The sequence below is a fragment of the Acinonyx jubatus genome, chromosome A3 (genome assembly GCF_027475565.1).
Source record: "Acinonyx jubatus isolate Ajub_Pintada_27869175 chromosome A3, VMU_Ajub_asm_v1.0, whole genome shotgun sequence".
In the NCBI taxonomy this organism is placed as follows: domain Eukaryota; kingdom Metazoa; phylum Chordata; class Mammalia; order Carnivora; family Felidae; genus Acinonyx; species Acinonyx jubatus.
This window is the reverse complement of record NC_069388.1, coordinates 28,607,647-28,625,722: the sequence shown is the minus strand read 5'-3', so window position 1 is coordinate 28,625,722 and position 18,076 is coordinate 28,607,647. Positions and strand designations below refer to the sequence as shown.

Sequence of the window (18,076 nt, the reverse complement as noted above, 5' to 3'; positions counted from 1 at the left end):
CAAAAGGGTTCCAGGCAGGACTTTTAGGTCCCTTCCCACTCGGCCCAGCAGCCACACAGAGAGCACGCAAAGCCTGCCTGGGACAAGGGGCTCCCTCTCCGGGCAACCTCGTCTATTTTTGGACATCCTATTAGAAAGTTTATCCACTGAACAGTGATCTGTCCCACACAAGCCCACACTCCCTTTGGACACTGGCATGTGGGGAACAAAATGTCCTTGGGTCATCCCTTCTCCAAAAGAACATGGCCGCCACCCCCCTTCCTCCTCCACCACCTTAGGCAAAGCAGCAGTCTAGTACAGCCCGTGCTGATCGTGTTCTTTTTAACTTTTATTTTGAGTGTAAAGATGTGAGTGCCACGACAATGTGAGTGCGGGACAGTGCCTCCCGCGGTGGCCCGAGGGAGGAGCGGGAATGTCCCAACTGCATAGGCTTGGGATCAGCAAACCTTCCGGACTGTCTCCTCCATTCAGAGAGTCGCTGGGTCAGATGCCACTCTGTCCTGCAGCATTGCTGGCCTTGAGGGCCGAGCAGGGCCACGGGGCTCATGGGAACGTGCAAAAGTGAATGCATCTCAGGGCGGGAGGTAGCCAGCCCAGCCTGGGAAAGCGGGGGGGGGGGGGGGGGGGGGGGCGTGCGTGTGCCGGAGGCTGGGGGTCCCGTCCGGGCCGGCTCGGGGGACGTCGTGGATTTCCCAGGCTGGACATCATGGGCGGGAGGGCTCACTCCACAGGCGAGCGCCGCCTGCCCCGTGTTACCCAAGTTTGTATGGGGCCCCCTCGCGCCCTTCATTCGGCCACGTCGATGGACAGCATGGCCTTGATCGCAGGGAATTTGTTGCAGGAGAAGTCAGCGAGCAGCTGTTTGGTGCCACTCCGGGTGGGCAGGATCTCAAAACGCACCCGGGACCGCTCCTTGGGGCGCAGGGTCGGCACGCTGGTGGGGAAGTGTACCGTCAGGGTTGATGGCCAGGTTCGCGGACCTCGGGCTAGAGGGGCCCCCTGCAGCCTCAAGTCCTGCGCTGGTGGGGCTCCTCTGGCTCCCTCCCTGAGTCATGCCCCACCCCCTGCTAGCTTGGGGCCCCTCAGCCGGGGAGGGAGGGAGCCCCATGATCTCCCATATACGGAAAGCCCTTGAGGACCGGCTCCAAGCACTGGTGATCTGGACTTCCCGGGAGTTCAAGTCTGGTCAACCCCCACACCAGATGCAAATGTGCGTGCCCGCGTGCGGACTCTCCCAGGGGCTGCGGGGAGGCCGCCTCTGACCCCCTCCCACCGCCCCACACAGGCCCCTCAGGCCTGGCACTCACTCAATCCTGAGGCTTCCCAGCAGCAGGCCGCTGCCTTCCACCATCAGCACGCAGTCCTTCACGGGCTCATCCAGCGGGTTGGAGAAGAGCATCTGGACGTTCACGGGCTGCTGCACCCGGGCCTGGTCCAGCACCTACGAGGAAAAGGGTTGCCGGAGTCAGGACATGGGCTGCTAGCCTCACCTGCCACTTGGTGAGAGCCCACGCAGACTGGGTGGACAGCTCAGTGACGGGCAGACACCCCTGCAGGGGCTTCCTAGGAGACTGCTGCCAGTCCCCATGCTTCCGACGGGACCCCCGGCTCAGAGGGAGAGGCGGCACATTGTAGTGACTGAGAGCACTTTGTCTTCTCTGCCCCTCTTCCTGGTCGTGCTGGGAAGGGCAGCCCTGCTTCCCAGGATGGCCCCGTTCCATGTGGGCTGCTCAGAGGGCGGGGGACTGTTTCATTCTGAACTTAGAACTTTCCTGGGGCGCCTGGGTGACTCGGTCGGTTAAGCGTCCCCCAGTCTTGGCTTCAGCTCCGGTCGCGATCTCACAGTTCGTGAGTTCAAGCCCCACGTCAGGTTCCGCGCTGACGGTATGGAGCCTGCTTGGGATTCTCTCTCTCCCGCTCTCTCTGCCCCTCCCCCACTTGTGCGTGAGTTCGAGCCCCGCGTGGGGCTCTGTGCTGAGCTTCAGCTCAGAGCCTGGAGGCTGCCTTGGATTCTGTGTCTCCCTCTCTCTCTGTGCCCCTCCCCCACTCACACTCTGTCTCTCTCTCGCTCTCAAAAAATAAATAAACATTAAAAAAATTAAAAAAAAAAAAAGATAAAGAAAAGCAGTATTTTCTTTGAGGCTTCCACTCACCGGTCTTTTTCTTCCCTTCCAGCCTGGAAGCCCCCTCCCTGGGAGGCCCGAGCCCACTCAGACCCCCACTCAGAGCCTCATGCTCCTCTCCACAGGACATGGCATTGGGCCCCTCAATTCAGGCCACTCTCTGATGACAACCCGGTCTATCGATGTCCTTTGAAACTTCTGGAGCCAAAGTTTTCCCTGTGTGTCATGTGTGGTCTGGACGGGGCTCCCGCCCCGCACTGTCCTTGGCCAGAGAAGCCTCGGGTTCCCATCAGGAAAGCAACCTGCACTATTTGTTTGCTGTCGAAGAGAGAGCTGTGCTTCTGTCCCTCCCTGCCTTCCAAAGAAGGAGCCAGATGAGCTCATGGATATGTAAACACTGACGTAGTGTTCACACTGATATTCGGTTTTCGTGTTATTTGTTCTTTTTGCATTATTCCTGCTTACCACCCTATCCCGTTGACCCAAATCTGTATGTGCACCCAAAAGGGAGGCTAAGAGCCACCAGAAATCTGAATCTGATTATCAGTGGTTCACGGGCCAACGTGAGGGACATCACCCTTTGGGACAAAGTTCAGATTTCGTGGTCTGATTCCACAGTATAACGTCCTCAATGCTTGCTGCGAATCCGTGCTGGATTAGAGAACGGGACTTCATCCGAATGGTTACCTTTTCATACAGATTACCCTCACGGGTTTAAAAATCCGCACCCTGCTCTGAGTGAGCTGTGCACGGATTCTTTCAAATCAAGGTAAGAGTGCGTGGTGCTCTGCAAGTTGATGTCAAGGCGAGATTGTTAGGAGCAAATTCGCACAGAGATGTCCGAAAGAAGAGAGATCAGATGCCCTTTTGAAAGATTAAGTAAGGGAGTTCTTGGTGGCACATTTCCAGCCTATTTGTATTCTGACCTCCTTTCTAAAGATATTATAGTCTCTTCAAAGACAAAGGCCACTCGATATGGAAATCCAAAAGCAACAGTGTTGCACAACAGTGTTGAATAAAAGGGAAAAGATAAAGCTACAGGGGCGCCTGGGTGGCTCCGGTGGTTGAGTGTCTGACTTTGGCTCAGGTCATGATCTCACGGTTCTTAAGTTCGAGCCCCGCGTTGGGCTCTGTGCTGACGGCCCAGAGCCTGGAGCCTGCTTCCGATTCTGTTTCTTTCTCTTTCTCTCTCTGCCTCTCCCCTGCTCATGCTCTGCCTTTCTGTCTCTCAAAAATAAATGAGCTTTAAAAATGAAAAAAATAAATAAACATTAAAAAATTTAAAAAAAAAAGATAAAGCTATAAGAATATTTGACGATATTGGATAAAGGAGTATAATGGGGAGAAAATTACCTTCACTTAACCACTGATCATTTTAACACAGAATGTTTTCATAACTGAACCAGCTGCTACCCAGCGTCCCCTCCCAGCTTCGGCTGTCCATCACGTCCACGGAGAGGATGCGCGGTTCTTGGAAATGCCTTGGGAAGCAGGAGAGGCTTTGGCACACAGGGGACAAGCACCGGCTGACGACGAGGACGCGTGGGTGGGGAAGAAGTCAAGCCAGAAGCCAAGTGCCCTGCTCTGCTCATGATTATTTTACAAAATCTGATTAGCTTCTAAGATGTGGCAGCAGGGGAGCCAGTGATGGGCCCAGAGCAGGGGCAGTGCCTCCCCGGGTGGAGTTTACAGACGGGTAGGAGAACGGAGCCAAGATCAAAGTGCACAAATACAGGTATAACTTCAACTAGAACAGATGCCATAAAGTAAGAGCACAGAAGGCTCTCGGGGACGTATAACTGGAGACCGAGCCTTATTTGGCGGGGCAGGGAGGGGGCGCGTCAGGAAACGCTTGTCTGGGGAAATGGCCCCTGCAAGGGAGGTATTTTATTATAGAGATGACATAGAACAATGGAGCCACAGAGATCAAGGGACTTAACTCGGGGTGGCTGCTGGTAAATGGTGGGGCCTGGATACAAGGTCAGGCCCAAGGGCTGAACGGCTGCCCCTCTCTGCTTTCCCCTAAACTCCCTGGCCAGGACACGGGCTGCCCTTCTGAGGTGGGGGACCACTGCCCACTCTGAAGCATGGTCTAGACGATGCTCTGCAAACATGGCCAGCGGCTAGACTGTGGGCTAGACCCACCCCTTGTGAGTCTCTGTGATTCTCGAGCCTGGCCCCGCCCGGAACACGGCAGGTGCTCAGAGCTGAGGAACCCCTCCAGCGGCTTCTCAGCTGATGCCCCCAGTGCATCTGGAACCTGATCCGAAGAAGCCCAGGGGCAAACGTGCTTGTTTATTACCAGAAACAAGGATTCCGGTCTGAGCGGGAGCTCTGGGCCATCCACTTGGCGGAGGCTGGACCTAAGTCCCTGACCCTCTCAGCGGGGAAGGAGCTGCTTTGCGTTTTGGGGGTATTGGTAGGGCTGGGCTGGCTGGGGAGGCGCCCATTCACCGCCCCCCTTACCTCCAGGGTCAGGCTGGGGTTGTCCAGGATGATGTCCCTTTCTACCACCACCTCTGCCTCATCGGAGACCTGGCACACGGCGGTGGTCCGGATCATGTTGTCTGCCTTCAGGTACTTCTCGTACTGAGCGTATGTAATCTTCACGGGATGCTGTATTTCTGGAAGGAGAAGCCGGGGAGGGCAGAGTGAGAGAGAGTGGGGTGGACTTCTGGAAACTTCAGAGCTGATGATACCAAGCCAAGGCTGCGGGAGCCGGCCGGGAATGTCTGCAGCCCGGGGCTTGACTGAGCCCTCCCTGCTGGGCCCGGTGGGAAACAGGCCCCTGTTCTGTGCAGACTCTAGAGCCGAGGCTGGGGAGGGACCAGGACTCCGGCTGGCTGGGCAGCTTCCCAGGAGGATGGGTTGGATGGGCTGGAGACACTTCCCTTCCTGGAACATGTCAGAGGGCAGGGAAGAATACAAATGTTAGCCGATTGCCTAACGATGACGACAATGGCGATGACAACAAAATCTTAACTAGGAAGGGAAGCCAGGGATCGGCTGAAGAAATCAAATAGCCTGGGATTCTATTGCGACAGGTCCCCGAGCCACCTCGCCACCGCTGGTCTCTCCTGCTTCCGAGTCCCCCCCACACACCAGGCGGACGCGGCTTCGGAAGTGCTCCCCCCACCCACCCCCTCCAAAATCATGTTCCTCCTCTCCCATGCTACTTCAAAAAGCTCCTTGCTGGCTCAGAAACGAACAGATGATCATAAGGGGGAAAGAATAGGAAAAATGAGGTAAAAACGGAGAGGAAGGCAAACCATAAGAGACTCTCAAACACAGAGAACAAAGTGAGGGTTGATGGGGAGGGGTGGGGGAAACGGGGGATGGGCATTGAGGAGGGCACTTGTTGGGATGGGCACTGGGTGTTGTATGGAAGTGATGAATCATGGGAATCCACTCCCAAAGCCAAGGGCACACTGCATACACTGCATGTTAGCTAACTTGACGATAAATCAAACAGAAAAGAAAAGAAATAACGTTCCGATGCGTCAGTCTGGCCCTGCATCACCGAGCCCAACTCACCTCCCCCTTGAAAGAGCCCTCAGTGATTCTCATTGTTCCTTTGACCACACAGACACATGGTGGCCAAACCACAAGGTTCCTTCGGGTAGAAATGCCTCCCCCAGCTTCTGTCCATTCACCTGGCTTTTCCCAAGTCTCAGGGCCCCTCTCCTTCCTCTGTGGTCCAGGCCATTCCCGCCTCTCTCCCAGGGGTCACGCTGGGTGGCCCGGGGTGCCCCGGCACCCCTATGCCCTTTGAGAGGGAAGCTGCCTTGGCTGTTCGCACTGGAGGAATGTACGAGGCCTGCCTCGACTGTACAGATGGATGTGCAGAGTGAGTTGTTGTTGTTTCAGCCCTTTCTCTCATGTGAATTCTTTCTGGTCCACAAAAATAGCTCTCCCCTAGAGCTTTGAAGGGAGACAGCAGCCCGGCGGTTGCTTCTGGAGGGGGGAAGATTTCTGCTGAAATTCTGCCAGAAAACAGGTTGCTAGGGCTGCAGCCTCCTGACAGGTGTAACACATCTCAGTGTCCCTACAGACAGAGCTCTTCTTTCAAGACGGGCTGTATAATTAATCAGTTTTTATTATGGGAAGCAAATAGCCACCCCACCCTTGTTAATCTGCTTTGTAAGTCCCAACTTTTCATAACAGCTTGGCGGATTTTGCCAACGTGGGCACGCCTGCGTTCTAATCCTCTCAGAGCGCCGGGCCTTTTTCTGCTCCGCCTCGCTCCTTTCCCATCTGTGCTACCCAGGACCGGGGAGTTTCTGCTCCTCCCAGATTCTCTGGCCTCCAAGAACACCCATCACTGCCGAGGGAAATCGGGAAGCTTCCCCCGTGGCTGCGGTGTGGGAAGGAACATTGGACAAGGGTTTAAGGCCCTGCTCTGTATTGCGACCCGTCCGGGGGCAAATCTGAAAAGTGTTTCGTTGTGGGGTGGGGGTGGGGAGCGCTGGGGGGGGGGTGGGGGTGAGGCGTGTGGGAGGGGTAGGCAGACATGTAATCTAGAAAATGGGGGGTGGGCCTGGATTTAGCATCAGGACGCCCAGGGCTGAGACCCCCGTACTGCTGCTAGCTGTGACGCGTAAGCTCTTAAAGCAAGGTCACAATGTCTCCAAGCCTCGGTTTCTGCCTCTGGGAAAGGGGATACTGAAATCTGCCCGTTTCAGAAGATCAAATGAGAGAAGATGTGAAGAAGCTCTCTGCACGCTGAGCGAAGTGCGTGTACCTGCAAGGGACGTCGCGGTGTGGCTATTAACTGCCAAAGCCTCCTTCCTTCCTCCCCCCCGGGGTGTAGAAGGATTTGGGTTGGCACCGCCCTGACCTGCACTGTTCTCACTGTGACAGCTTTCAAAACTTCAAAACCCAAGGCTTAACCACAGCGACCATGGGCTGCTGCTCTCTTAGTCAGCTGAATCCGTTCCAACAGGAACCCTCCAACCCCAAAAGAACACGAACCGCCTTGGATGCATGGCGTCCCCACAAACCACAGGGCGAGTTACCTTCTTCGGGATCCAGGGATATTGTGACAGAGTCCTTCCACACTTCGTGTACCAGTGTGCCGTTGTAGACGATGGTCCAGGCCGTCATGTTCACGGTCACCGTCTTCATGTCGCTCGTCAGGTTTTTGAGTATCAGGGCCATGTTGACTTCTTTGCCCACCTCCAGGATGCCAGTGACCTTGAACTTCCCAGAGATGCTGGGCTCCCTCCCCTCTCTTTCCAAGTGTCTTGCAGACGTGGCACCAAAAGCCATGCGGGGTTTAAGTTTCCCCAAAGCCTTCTCAAACACTTGTCTCTCCTGGCTGGAACCTGTGTGGTTGGAAAAGAGGGAAACAAACATCTCAGGGAGGGGGTGGAGCCTGGACAAAGGACAGCGCTCTACCTGGAAAGGCAGCCTGGGACTAATTGGCTTTGCCCACTGAGCCACGATTCTCATGGAAGCAAGTGGCCACGCTCTCGGGGCCTCCATTTCATCCTCCTTAACGCGAGGCTCACAGACCCACCAGTCTGTGGCGCTTTCCCTTTCAGTGGGGAAAGCTTTAGCAACACCGGCACCAAGTTACCATCTGGCTTGATATTTTGCTCAGCTTAATCAGTGTAGATTTCGTGCCCTTTCTCTTTGTTTTATTTGTTTATGTTTGGATAAAAGGTCCCTGGCGAGAACAAGCAGGTACTTTAAAAATAAGTGACGGGGACACTCGTGTGGCTCAGTTGGTTAAGCGTCCGACTCTTGATTTTGGCTCAGGTCATAATCTCAAGGCTCGTGAGTTCGAACCACATGCCAGGCTCTGCAAGGACAGCAACAGAGCCTGCTTGGGATCCTCTCTCTCTGCCCCTTCCCCTCTCACGCTCGCTCTCGCGCTCTCTCACTCAAAATGAAGAAAGGAGCTTTTAAAACAGAAAAAGTAAGAAAAACGGAGTCAAAAAAGGTTAGAGTGAGTTCATAAGCAAAAAGAGGGGAAAAAAGGTTATGATTTAGAATTGGCTTCATTAAAAAAAAATTTTTTTTTTTCCAAACCACTTCACCGTGTTATTCTGCTTTGTTTCTAGAGGTATTTTGGGGTCAAAGAATGGCACTTCTGTCCATGTCAAAAAAGAACTTCCCGTGGTTGGTTTGGTTCCGTGTTATGACTAGTTTAAATTGTCGAGAGACTCCAGGTTTTAAAACCCCAAGGATGGATTTTCTGACTCCGACTCAGATTGTGAACACTGCTAAATGGGACGGTAGAGATGTCCCCTGGAGAATGGTCATGGTGACCCTCAAGGTCGTGGCTCTTGGGCATTAAGGTGAGTAGCCACCTCCACGCCTCTGGGCCAATGGTGGCCACACAGTTCACATAAGGCTCCCTGCCTTGACCTGAAGATAGACCCAAGATCAAGGAGAAGGTGCACTGACCCTCCAGGAATGTGGACAGACATACACAAGGAAGGATTCCCATGTTTGTATCTGCAGACCATTCTTAACGGCCCCCGTCTTCCCCAACCAACTTGTGACATTTTTAAGACACCAGATGACTTATCGTAAGCACTTTACAACTTAGCGAGGCCTTTCCCATAAGTTACACGTAACAACTGGCTGAGACCTCAGAGGCCAACCCATCCAAGGCCATCGTGTTAAAAGGAAGGCCTTAAGAGAAGACGCGACCGATCCAAGCAACTGGTCTAATCGTGGGGTTAGAAGCAGAGAAGAAGGCCAGTCCCCATGTGTCTATACCCGTAGTCCAAGGTTCCCCCCGAACATCCTACTGAAAAGGAGACAGGCAGCCAGATTACCCAAGCTGAAAGCTCCTGGTGGGCTGGGTTCTTTCTGGTGCCTTCCCATCTTCTAGCAGAGTTGTAAGTCCACACCCAGGGCTGGTGTCTGTGCAGGGAGCTGAGCCTTCTGTCCCCAGGACCTCAAAGCAGGCGTGTTTGCACAACGAGGCGCAGAGCCCAGATACCTATATAGGTCACCTGCTGAGCTTACTCAAGACTCAGCTTCCTGCTACTGTCTTCTCCCTTGGTGTTGACGTTGCACAAATGCTTAGCAACCCATTTTATGAGTTTTTCCTCCCCGGGGCCCTCGAAGACGGGCCAGCCGGCATCATTAGGTAAGGAGAACTGGGGACAACAGTCATCAGCTCTGCTGTCACGCAGAGGCTGGGGCACTGTCCTGCATGGACTCACCCCAACCTGGCCACGGCCCAGCCCTTCTCCATTGGTGAGGAGGTTTGGCTGGGACAGGCAGAGCCCCTCAGTAAGCAGAATCAAGGTGTGACAGCAAGGTAAGGAAATCCACAGGACATATGTCCAAGGGAGCAGTACCCTTCAAAAGGCACCTTGAGAGGTCATCATTTCAGTGCAGCGACAGAAGTCCAAGTTGATAAAAATCACCACTATTTAATACATCCTCACTGTGCCAGGCACTGCCCTTGGCCCTTCCTGTGCACAAGCTCATTTACTCATTTATTTATTTTTTAACGTTTATTTATTATTGGGAGACAGAGAGAGCATGAGCAGGGGAGGGGCAGAGAGAGGAGGAGACACAGAATCCGAAGTAGGCTCCAGGCTCCGAGCCGTCAGCCCAGAGCCCGACGCGGGGCTCGGACTCACAAACCGCGAGATCGTGACCTGAGCCGAAGTCGGACACTCAACCGCCAGAGCCACCCAGGCGCCCCTGCACAAGCTCATTTAAATCCTACTGAAGACAGGCATTGCTGTTCTCATGTTACCGGGGAGGGAGCCAGGGATCAGAGATCCTAAGACTCCTGCGTGAGGTCTCCTGGTTATAGATGTATGACGGGAACCGACCTCCTGCCCCCCGGCCCCTACCCTTGTTTCTACGTCATGACAGTGTTGAAAATTCTTCGACATCTCCCTTCCCCCTGGCCTGTGAGCTCAGGGAGGGCAGGGCCCCCGTCCGCTGTGTCGCTCATTGCCTCCCTGGAGCCGATCACGCAGCGGGCACCAGCTGGGTCTCAGTCCATGTTTATTGACTGAGAGAAGGGCTGTCTGGTCCCAGCCCTGGGGATGGCCTGCAGAGGCAGCTTGGGGACCAAACTGAGGCTACCGATCTCATTACCCTAGGCCTATGCTTCCAAATGCCCATAAATACCACTACCCGGGCAGGTTCCCTGCCCTCCGCCACCAGACTTGGAGTCAGACCCCGTCTCCCGTGCTCAGCTTTCCTCTTTTGTGAGCTGCAGCCGACACCAACAGCCAGCATTTGTGAGGGTTTTGGGCTTCACTCCAGGGCGTGCTCTGGGTCCCTTTAGGGGAGCACGGAGGCAGGGACCCACATCTTCGGGGGCTTTGCCCATTTCGGAGTCCGGATAGTGTTTTCCTGCCTGTGTTTCTTGGAGGCTAGCAATTTCTCCTAAAGTCCCCAGGGCAGCCTCCCACGGGAGTCGTGTTTCTCCCCGTGATGTCCCATCACAGGGCTGTCACCCCAGTTGTGGGAAAGGGACGCGGCCGGAGAGGAGCCGCACTGCCAGCTGCCAGGCCCCACGGCAACATTCCACGGGCGCCGCGTCTGCCTGTGATGGTTCCGTCCCCACTGGAAACAGTCGGAGGAACTGGGCGTTAGGCGCCAGGGAGCAGTCCTCCCATTCAGGCCGAACGGGCTGAGAGCACAGGAGGAGGAGGAGGAGGAGGAATTCTCTCCCTCCTCCGCCCTCAAAGCCGTCTTCCCACCGCCCAGCCGTGGGCGGCGCAGCCCCCAGGGGCCGTGCCCCCTTCCTACCTTCTGGATACTTGTACTTCTCCGTGATGTCCATGCGAGAGTTGCTGCCCACGGCCTTGGTGCTGATGTACCTGCCGATGCTGCGGGCGTCCGTGGAATTCTGCTTCTGGGTGTTGTTGCGGGCGTCGTGGATCCAGGTGATGCGGTCGGCGTTCACCTCCGCGAAGACGAAGGGCATGTCGAAGTCCAGGTTCACGTCACCCTCTCGCACGGCGGTCACCGAAGCGGGACCGCACTGGAACACCCCTGGTGGCCCAGGCGTAGAGATTGGATACGTGCCAAAGCCAGGCCAGGCGGGCGAGAGCCCACCCCGGGGAGGCCGCCCACGGCGACGCGGCTTCTCTGCCTCTACCCCCTGAGACTCCTTCGGCCCCGGCTGCCAGCCCCACTCCTTTGGCCCTCGGCACGGGCCCTCCCGGGGGTGCTGTTATCTGCTGCGGCGACACCCCGCTCAGACGGCACTTCTCTGGAAGACTGGCCAGTCCTGCAACCCGCTGGCCGCCCCGGGGGCTGTCTCCTAAAGAGGAAAATCTTGCCGTCTTGTGCCCTTTTCTACCTTCCCAAATCCTCACCCCCTATTCCCAGAAGAATACCCTAAACCCAGCCCGCAGGGGTCTTGCTCCTCTGAGCTTCCAAGCCCTGCCTGTCCCCTCGCGCCTCCGGCACTTGGCCGAGGTGGATCAGATAGGTAGAGACAGGTGTAGATGTGGATACACAGGATACAGTTTCATGTGACACTCAACATGAGCGTAGCCTGCGACACACGGCCCGCGGGTCACAAGCGGGAAGAAGAAAACTTCCTGGAGAGTCTGGGGCCCAAGCCGCAAAGGGAGAGGCCGGAAGTGGGAGCCGAAGCCCTGGGCACCGGGACAGGGAGGGGGCCAGCCTGCATGAGGAGAGCTTGGCTTGGCAAAGGGGCACCGTGGAGGGGACAGAGGCGCTGGGGGCCCTGATCACGGAGGTCTCCAGCTGAGCGGGGGACTCTGGGCGAAATCCCTGGGCAACAGGGGACCAGAAGGTTTCTGTGCTGGGAGGGACAGGCTCCTCAAGGCAGTGTGGGGAAACCCCTGTTGGCAGAGCGTGGCGTCTTCCCCTTGTCGCCTGGCACGTGCCAGGGCCTCCACAGCAGTGACAACAGTCGCGTGGGCGCAGGGAAGCCACTCGTCCAAGTAGCAGCCTGAGCCAAGGAAAATTAGGATGGGAAATCTATGCTGAAAATATTTTGTCTTCGTTCCATCAAGCCTTCCTGACATCGAGCCTTCCTTTCCTTCCATCGAGCCCTCGGGTGGCTTTCCTGAGCCTCGTCTACTGCTGCGCAGAATTGAGAGGCCGGGACATAGGGCGAAACCCAGAGGAGGGGGCGGTAAGCAGGGCTGCTGGAGGGTTACCTTGGCTCCTCTCCTGGGGGGTGGCGTCCAGGACCTGCCATCCACTGTACGAGGGGCCCAGGTCAGTCCGCACAAACCAGCCTTCGTTCCAGACGTGGAAATTCCTGCGGACAGAACCACAGATTGCAGAGCTGGCCAAAGGCCACGCAGCAGGAGGCGGCAAAATACCACGCCTCTGCCTGACAGTGCGGCGCCCCTTAGTCACCGAGCGAGTTTCCCCTGCGCCAGCTACTGTGCTAAACCTCGCCGAGCACCTAAGTCCTCACAGCGCTAGGAAACAGTGCCTTAATGCCGATCTCATAAGAAGGAGAAACTGAGGCTCGGGGAAGTTAAGCAGCTTCCAACGGTACGGTCAGAGTTTGGATCCAGGCACCCCTAACCCCCACACCTGGGTCCTCGACCACGATGCTCTACTGCCTTTCTGAGGAGCAGAATGGCCCCCGGTGGGAGCGAGCATCCAAGCAGGGAAACCCACACAGCTTTTTTCCTGCGCGTCCTGCTGGGAAACACATCTGTATCTCACGGCAGCTGAAAATAAATGGGGCTGCAGCAAGAGTGACAGGTCTGGCTAAGAGCCACGTGCTTCTGGGCTGAGGTCTGGCTGAAGAATGACACACGCCAGCGCAAAGATGTTCTTCGTCAACCGCGTCACCTCGTCTCCCAATCCGCGGGGCTCAGTCGCGTCTCCAGGGATAGCCAATTAGCCGATGTCTCCGTCATCCCACCTGGTGGTTCTGCCCTCTCCTGTCCTCTCTACGCCCACTGCAACTACATTAGCCTTGGCTTTGGCAGCTTTGATCCAACTAGAAGAAACTGTACATCGGACACGAATCCAACTTCCATTCGACTTGGAAACACAGCGTTTTATACTCGTGAGGTGGACAGTTTGAAGCCGAGTGCCCACTCAGAAACCATAAAGGAAAAAGATCGATACATTTGACTAAGCAAAGATATTAAACTTGCCTATACCAGCCAAGCAAGCAAAGTGTAGTTCCTTTTCCCGTATGGAAGAGGAAGCTCCTTGTACGTGGTCCCTTCTGCAGGTAACAATAAACTCGGAAAAGGAAAGCAAAACAAAACAAGCCCCCCCCCCACAACAAAAAGAAAATAAAAACCAAAAACACTAGACAACTACCTGAGTGTGAACAAAACAGAAGGATTTTGGAAAGGAGTCTGAACTTGGAGGAAGGAGCCAGCATGGGGCAAATTGCACTTTGGGTGACTTTGCCCTGAGTCAGACCACCTCTGGGGCGAGGTGCGGGGCAGTAAAAACTTCAACGGGTAGCCCACATGGTTCTGACCCGAGGAGCCAAGAAGCAGCCTGGGTCAACCAGGGCCACTAGACAGTGAGGGGGAAGCCCTGGAGGGAGGGAGTCAGAGAAAGAAAATCCCAGATATGTATATAAACTCTGCCCAAGCCTCTGGGCGACTCTGACCCATGCATGTATACAGCAGACAGCAAGCAGTCGGCTAAAGATAAAAAACGTGAGCTGAGATTCGAGTTGTTTCCTGCCATAGGGTGAGACGAGGTTTGCAGTTTGGACCCAGCCCAGGCAGGCTGCTGAAATAAAATAACAGAATCCAGACATACTCAATGCCCGGGATGCAGTCCCAGATGACTCAACATAGGAAGAACCAGAAAAACATGACCCATTCTTCAAGGGAAAAGGCAACAACAGAGAGTAACCTTGAACCAATATAGATGTGGGAATTATTGGACAAGGACTTTAAAGCAGCTCTCGGGATGAGGCTCAGTGAAATACGGGGAAATATGGCAATAGCAAATGAAAAGAGAACTTTTAGCCGAGCAAGAGAAACTATTTGAAAGAAAAAAAAAAAAAAAAGAAAAGAACCAAATGGAAATTCTCAACGGAAAAAAGACGAATATCTTAAATTAAACCATTCAATGGATGAGCTTATTTGTGGAATTGAGAGGCCAGAGGAAAAGTTCTGTAAACTTGAAGATAGACCAGTGGAAATTGTCCAAGCTGAAGAAGAAAGAGAAAAGTGGTTGAAAAAAGATCAATAAAATAGGGAAAAAATATATAACATATACATAGACAGAGATTTACTATAATTAATATTATGAAGTACTTATACATCAGTAAGAAAAACACAAGAGGACAGGTCAAACACACCAAGAAAGGACAATGAGCAGGCAATTTTGGTAAGAAATACAAACGATTAGGGCACCTGGGTGGCTCAGTTGGTTAAGCGTCCAACTCTTGGTTTCAGCTCAGGACACGATCTCAGTTCGTGAGTTTGAGCCCCACATCGGGCTCTCTGCTGTCCTCGAAGAGCCCGCTTCAGATCCTCTGTCCCCTCCCCCACCCCCGACCTTCCCCTGCTCATGTGCTCTCTCTCAAAACTAAAAAAATAAAAACTTAAAAATTAAAAAAAAAAAAACCAAACTGTCAAGTAAACATATTTAAAAAAAAAGAAATACAAACGATCACTGAACATATGATTACCCTAGCGTATGTTTAATCCCATGACCACGGAAAGAAAATTAAAGTGACAAAGAGATACCATCACACCCATGCACGGAAAAAGACAGGCCCAGGATGATGCATGTGGTTGTGTGATGCTTGTTTCCAGATGTAGGAACACAGGCACTGTCAGAGCTCACTGGTGGGAGTTTAAATTGGGGTGACATGTATGGAGGGCCATTGGGTAATGGGTACGAAAAACCTTTAAAAATCTACATACCCACTGAGCTGGTAATTCCACTTCTAGGGATTTCTTCTATAAAATAATTCACACAGGCTCACATAGGTACACATGGAAAGGCGCTCACCATGGCATTGTTTGCAATAGCAAAAACAATGGGGGAGAAATTCGTCAGGAGGGAAATTGCCAGAGAAATTGCGGCACAGCCATGCACCAGAATATCAGAAAACCGTCCAAAAGAATGAGCAAAATCAAGCTAGCATTTACGTGGAAAGATGTCTAAAATATATCAAGTAAGAAATGGTGCATGGTCCCTGATTTTTAACCACCACACGATCCTATCTGTCTCTCTAAATTTTTACTTATTGAAAAATTTTAAGAAAAGAAAATGCAACAAAAAGAAAAGAAAGAGAAAAGAAAAGAGAAGAGAAGAAAAGAAAAGAAAAGCCAAGAAAAAAGAAAAAGGGGCACCTGAGTGGCTCAGTCGGTTAAGTGCCTGACTTCAGCTCAGGTCACGATCTCCTGGTCCGTGGGTTCGAGCCCTGCTTCAGGCTCTGTGCTGACAGCTCAGAGCCTCGACCCTGCTTTGGATTCTGTGTCTCCCTCTCTCTCTGCCTCTCCCCAGCTCTCTCTCTCTCTCTCTCTGTCTCAAATATAAAATGAAACATAAACAAATTTAAATTTTTATTGATTGACATAGAAAGATATAAAAAATTATAAAATAGACAGTTTAACTTGATCCTATTTGGGTCATGAAACCACCCCACATCCATCTAATGTGTGTGAATAGAAACAGGACGAAGGGTCTGGGAGAATCCATCTCAAAATGTTATTAGTGTTTTTCTTTGGGAAGTAATTTTGCGCATTACTTATTTACTTCTTTGTTATTATTTTATAATCGGGAAAAATTTTGTTTTTATGTTGCATGTTTGGAAGAGGCTTCCTGTGGGGCCAGACGGGAATCTGTGTATGCTAGGCAGTTACCAGAGGAGTTAGAAGCACCCCGTCAGTACTTATGGGGTGCCACATGACCCTGCTAGTCCTGCAAGGAACGAGGGGAGATATAAAAAGTCAGCTCCAACACAAGGCAGAAGGGGATAAGGCTGTAAGAGGTGAATAAACAGGTGAGTAAGAATAATACCAAGCAAGGATACGAGTGAAGAAAAACAACACTCTTATTCACGACTGCAGTGACCATAGGTCATCACAATCTTTCTGGAAGGCAACAGTAGTAGATGTCAGAAGCCTTAAAAATGTTCCTTCCCTTTAATCCAGGACATGCCATGTCTAGGAATCTTTCTTACGGGACTAATCACAGATTGTGCTCAAGATTTATATCTGAGAACGTCCATTCCTGTGTTATTTATAACAGGGAAATAGATAGGTAACCTAGGGAATAGGGATTATAGTAATAGCAAAGGTAGGAAAAGAAATAATGGTTCAACCATACAGTGGAATTTGACACACTCAAAACCTTATTTTTGGAGATTATTTAAAGACATAGGGAAAATGCTCATCATATAATGTTTGGGCGAAAGCACAGGACTTTAAAACAAACAAACAGGGGGCGCCTGGGTGGCTCCGGCGGTTGAGCATCCGACTTCGGCTCAGGTCATGATCTCACAGTTCGTGAGTTCGAGCCCCGCGTCAGGCTCTGTGCTGACAGCTCAGAGCCTGGAGCCTGCTTCGGATTCTGTGTCTCCCTCTCTCTCTGCCCCTCCCCCACTAGTGCTCTGTCTCTCTCTTCCTATCAAAAGTAAATACATGTAAACAAATAAAATAGAAAACAAACAAAACAGCGAGGTTCGTTTCCAGGTGCGGAGAAAAGGAGGATGCACCTGTGATATGCTCCGTCTTGTGCCCTGCCTCGTAAAATGTATAATCCCAATTCCATAAACAACTGATGGAGGAAAGATTGGGTGGAAAACGATCAACTACTCAAAGTATGTGAACAATGGGACTACAGATGGCTTGCATGTCTTTATTCTGAAACTGCCTGTAACCGGGGGGGGGGGGGGGGGGGGGGGCCGGCGGGGGGGAAGGGTCATCATAGAAAGGATTGCTAGGAAGGTCCACAAGTCTTTTGGAACGGGCCTCCAAGATCAGTGAGAGTTCGCCCGGGGAGAAAGCAGGGGGTGTGAGGTGATCAAGGGGCGGGACAGGGATGGGAAAGCCGTAGGGAACACCAAGTTTCGCGTTCGTCTACTTCCTGGCAGTGAACCCTAGGGGAAGGGCGGGTTTGTATCAAAAATCGATAAGTCGCTGGATTTTAATATTTATTTGCAGGGCGGGAATTTAAGAGCAGATAACAGATTACATCCTGGTCCCTCCCTCATTTGGAAGCCAGGACTTTACGCACGATTATTTGGGATGCATGTGCCTGTCTCTCGAGGGGTTTCAGGAGGAGGGGGGGGGAGGCTCAAGAAAAAGACACACTGCAGGTGTTAGAACTACCTGAGGCGTTTACTAAAAGATGCGAATTCCCCTATCTACCCCCACCCCCCCCCCCACCTAAGTCGGTTCTGATATAATCTTGGAAGTTTGTAAACCATTGCCTTAGAGACGGCATCTGCCCTCTGCTGAATTCATGGGGTCAGGAGACCCCATCTAGAAAGGAACCCCCAAAGCCCTCTCCCTTCCCCTGGTAGACTCCCATCTGTCCTCAAAGCAGTCCAGACACAACCTCCTCCAAAAAGTCTTTTCCTGACGCGGGGAGCCAGTGCCGGCCGCACGTCTGGGCTATCTCTGAATCTCGCGCAGGATGCGATTTTTTGGCCTTTCCTCCTCCACACCTGCCAGTCTCCTTACGAAGCCGCGAGCTCCTCTGGCCCAGTGCCTGCGTCTCGCTCCTCTTGGGGTCCTGGGCCCCGGGCAGGGCCTGGCACGGGGTACGCACTTCATCGTGTTTTCTGGGGCCCGGGCCATTCTGGGAGCCTTGGTTGCCTCGCCGCAAGTGTGAGCGAGGCGCGTTGGGGCGGTCGCGTGTTAGTGGAGGCCGGTAGCCATGGAGAGATTGCATCACGAGCCAGCTAACAGGCTGAGGTGTGGTTACCAACAGCTCTGCCCCAGAACTGGGCAACTCTACCTCCCTGTGACGGGGCAGAGTGGGCCCCACGTGCCTTCTATCTCAGAGCTATATAAAGCTCTTCTACAAGCAGA

General features: G+C 53.1%; 1 protein-coding gene across 1 annotated transcript in view; it reads right to left on the bottom strand.

Annotated features, from left to right (window-relative positions):
- Nucleotides 1-307: 307 nt before the first annotated feature.
- The window catches only part of TGM3 (transglutaminase 3), a 38,863-nt gene continuing 21,094 nt past the window's right edge, over nt 308-18,076 (bottom strand). The window contains exons 8-13 of the mRNA XM_027069730.2: nt 12,248-12,351; nt 10,860-11,105; nt 7,139-7,447; nt 4,590-4,747; nt 1,308-1,441; nt 308-934 (exon numbers count right to left, since the gene is read on the bottom strand). Of these exons, the coding sequence (XP_026925531.1) occupies nt 787-934; nt 1,308-1,441; nt 4,590-4,747; nt 7,139-7,447; nt 10,860-11,105; nt 12,248-12,351 (1,099 nt within the window). The 3' untranslated portion in view covers nt 308-786. The remainder of the gene's footprint in view (nt 935-1,307; nt 1,442-4,589; nt 4,748-7,138; nt 7,448-10,859; nt 11,106-12,247; nt 12,352-18,076) is intronic.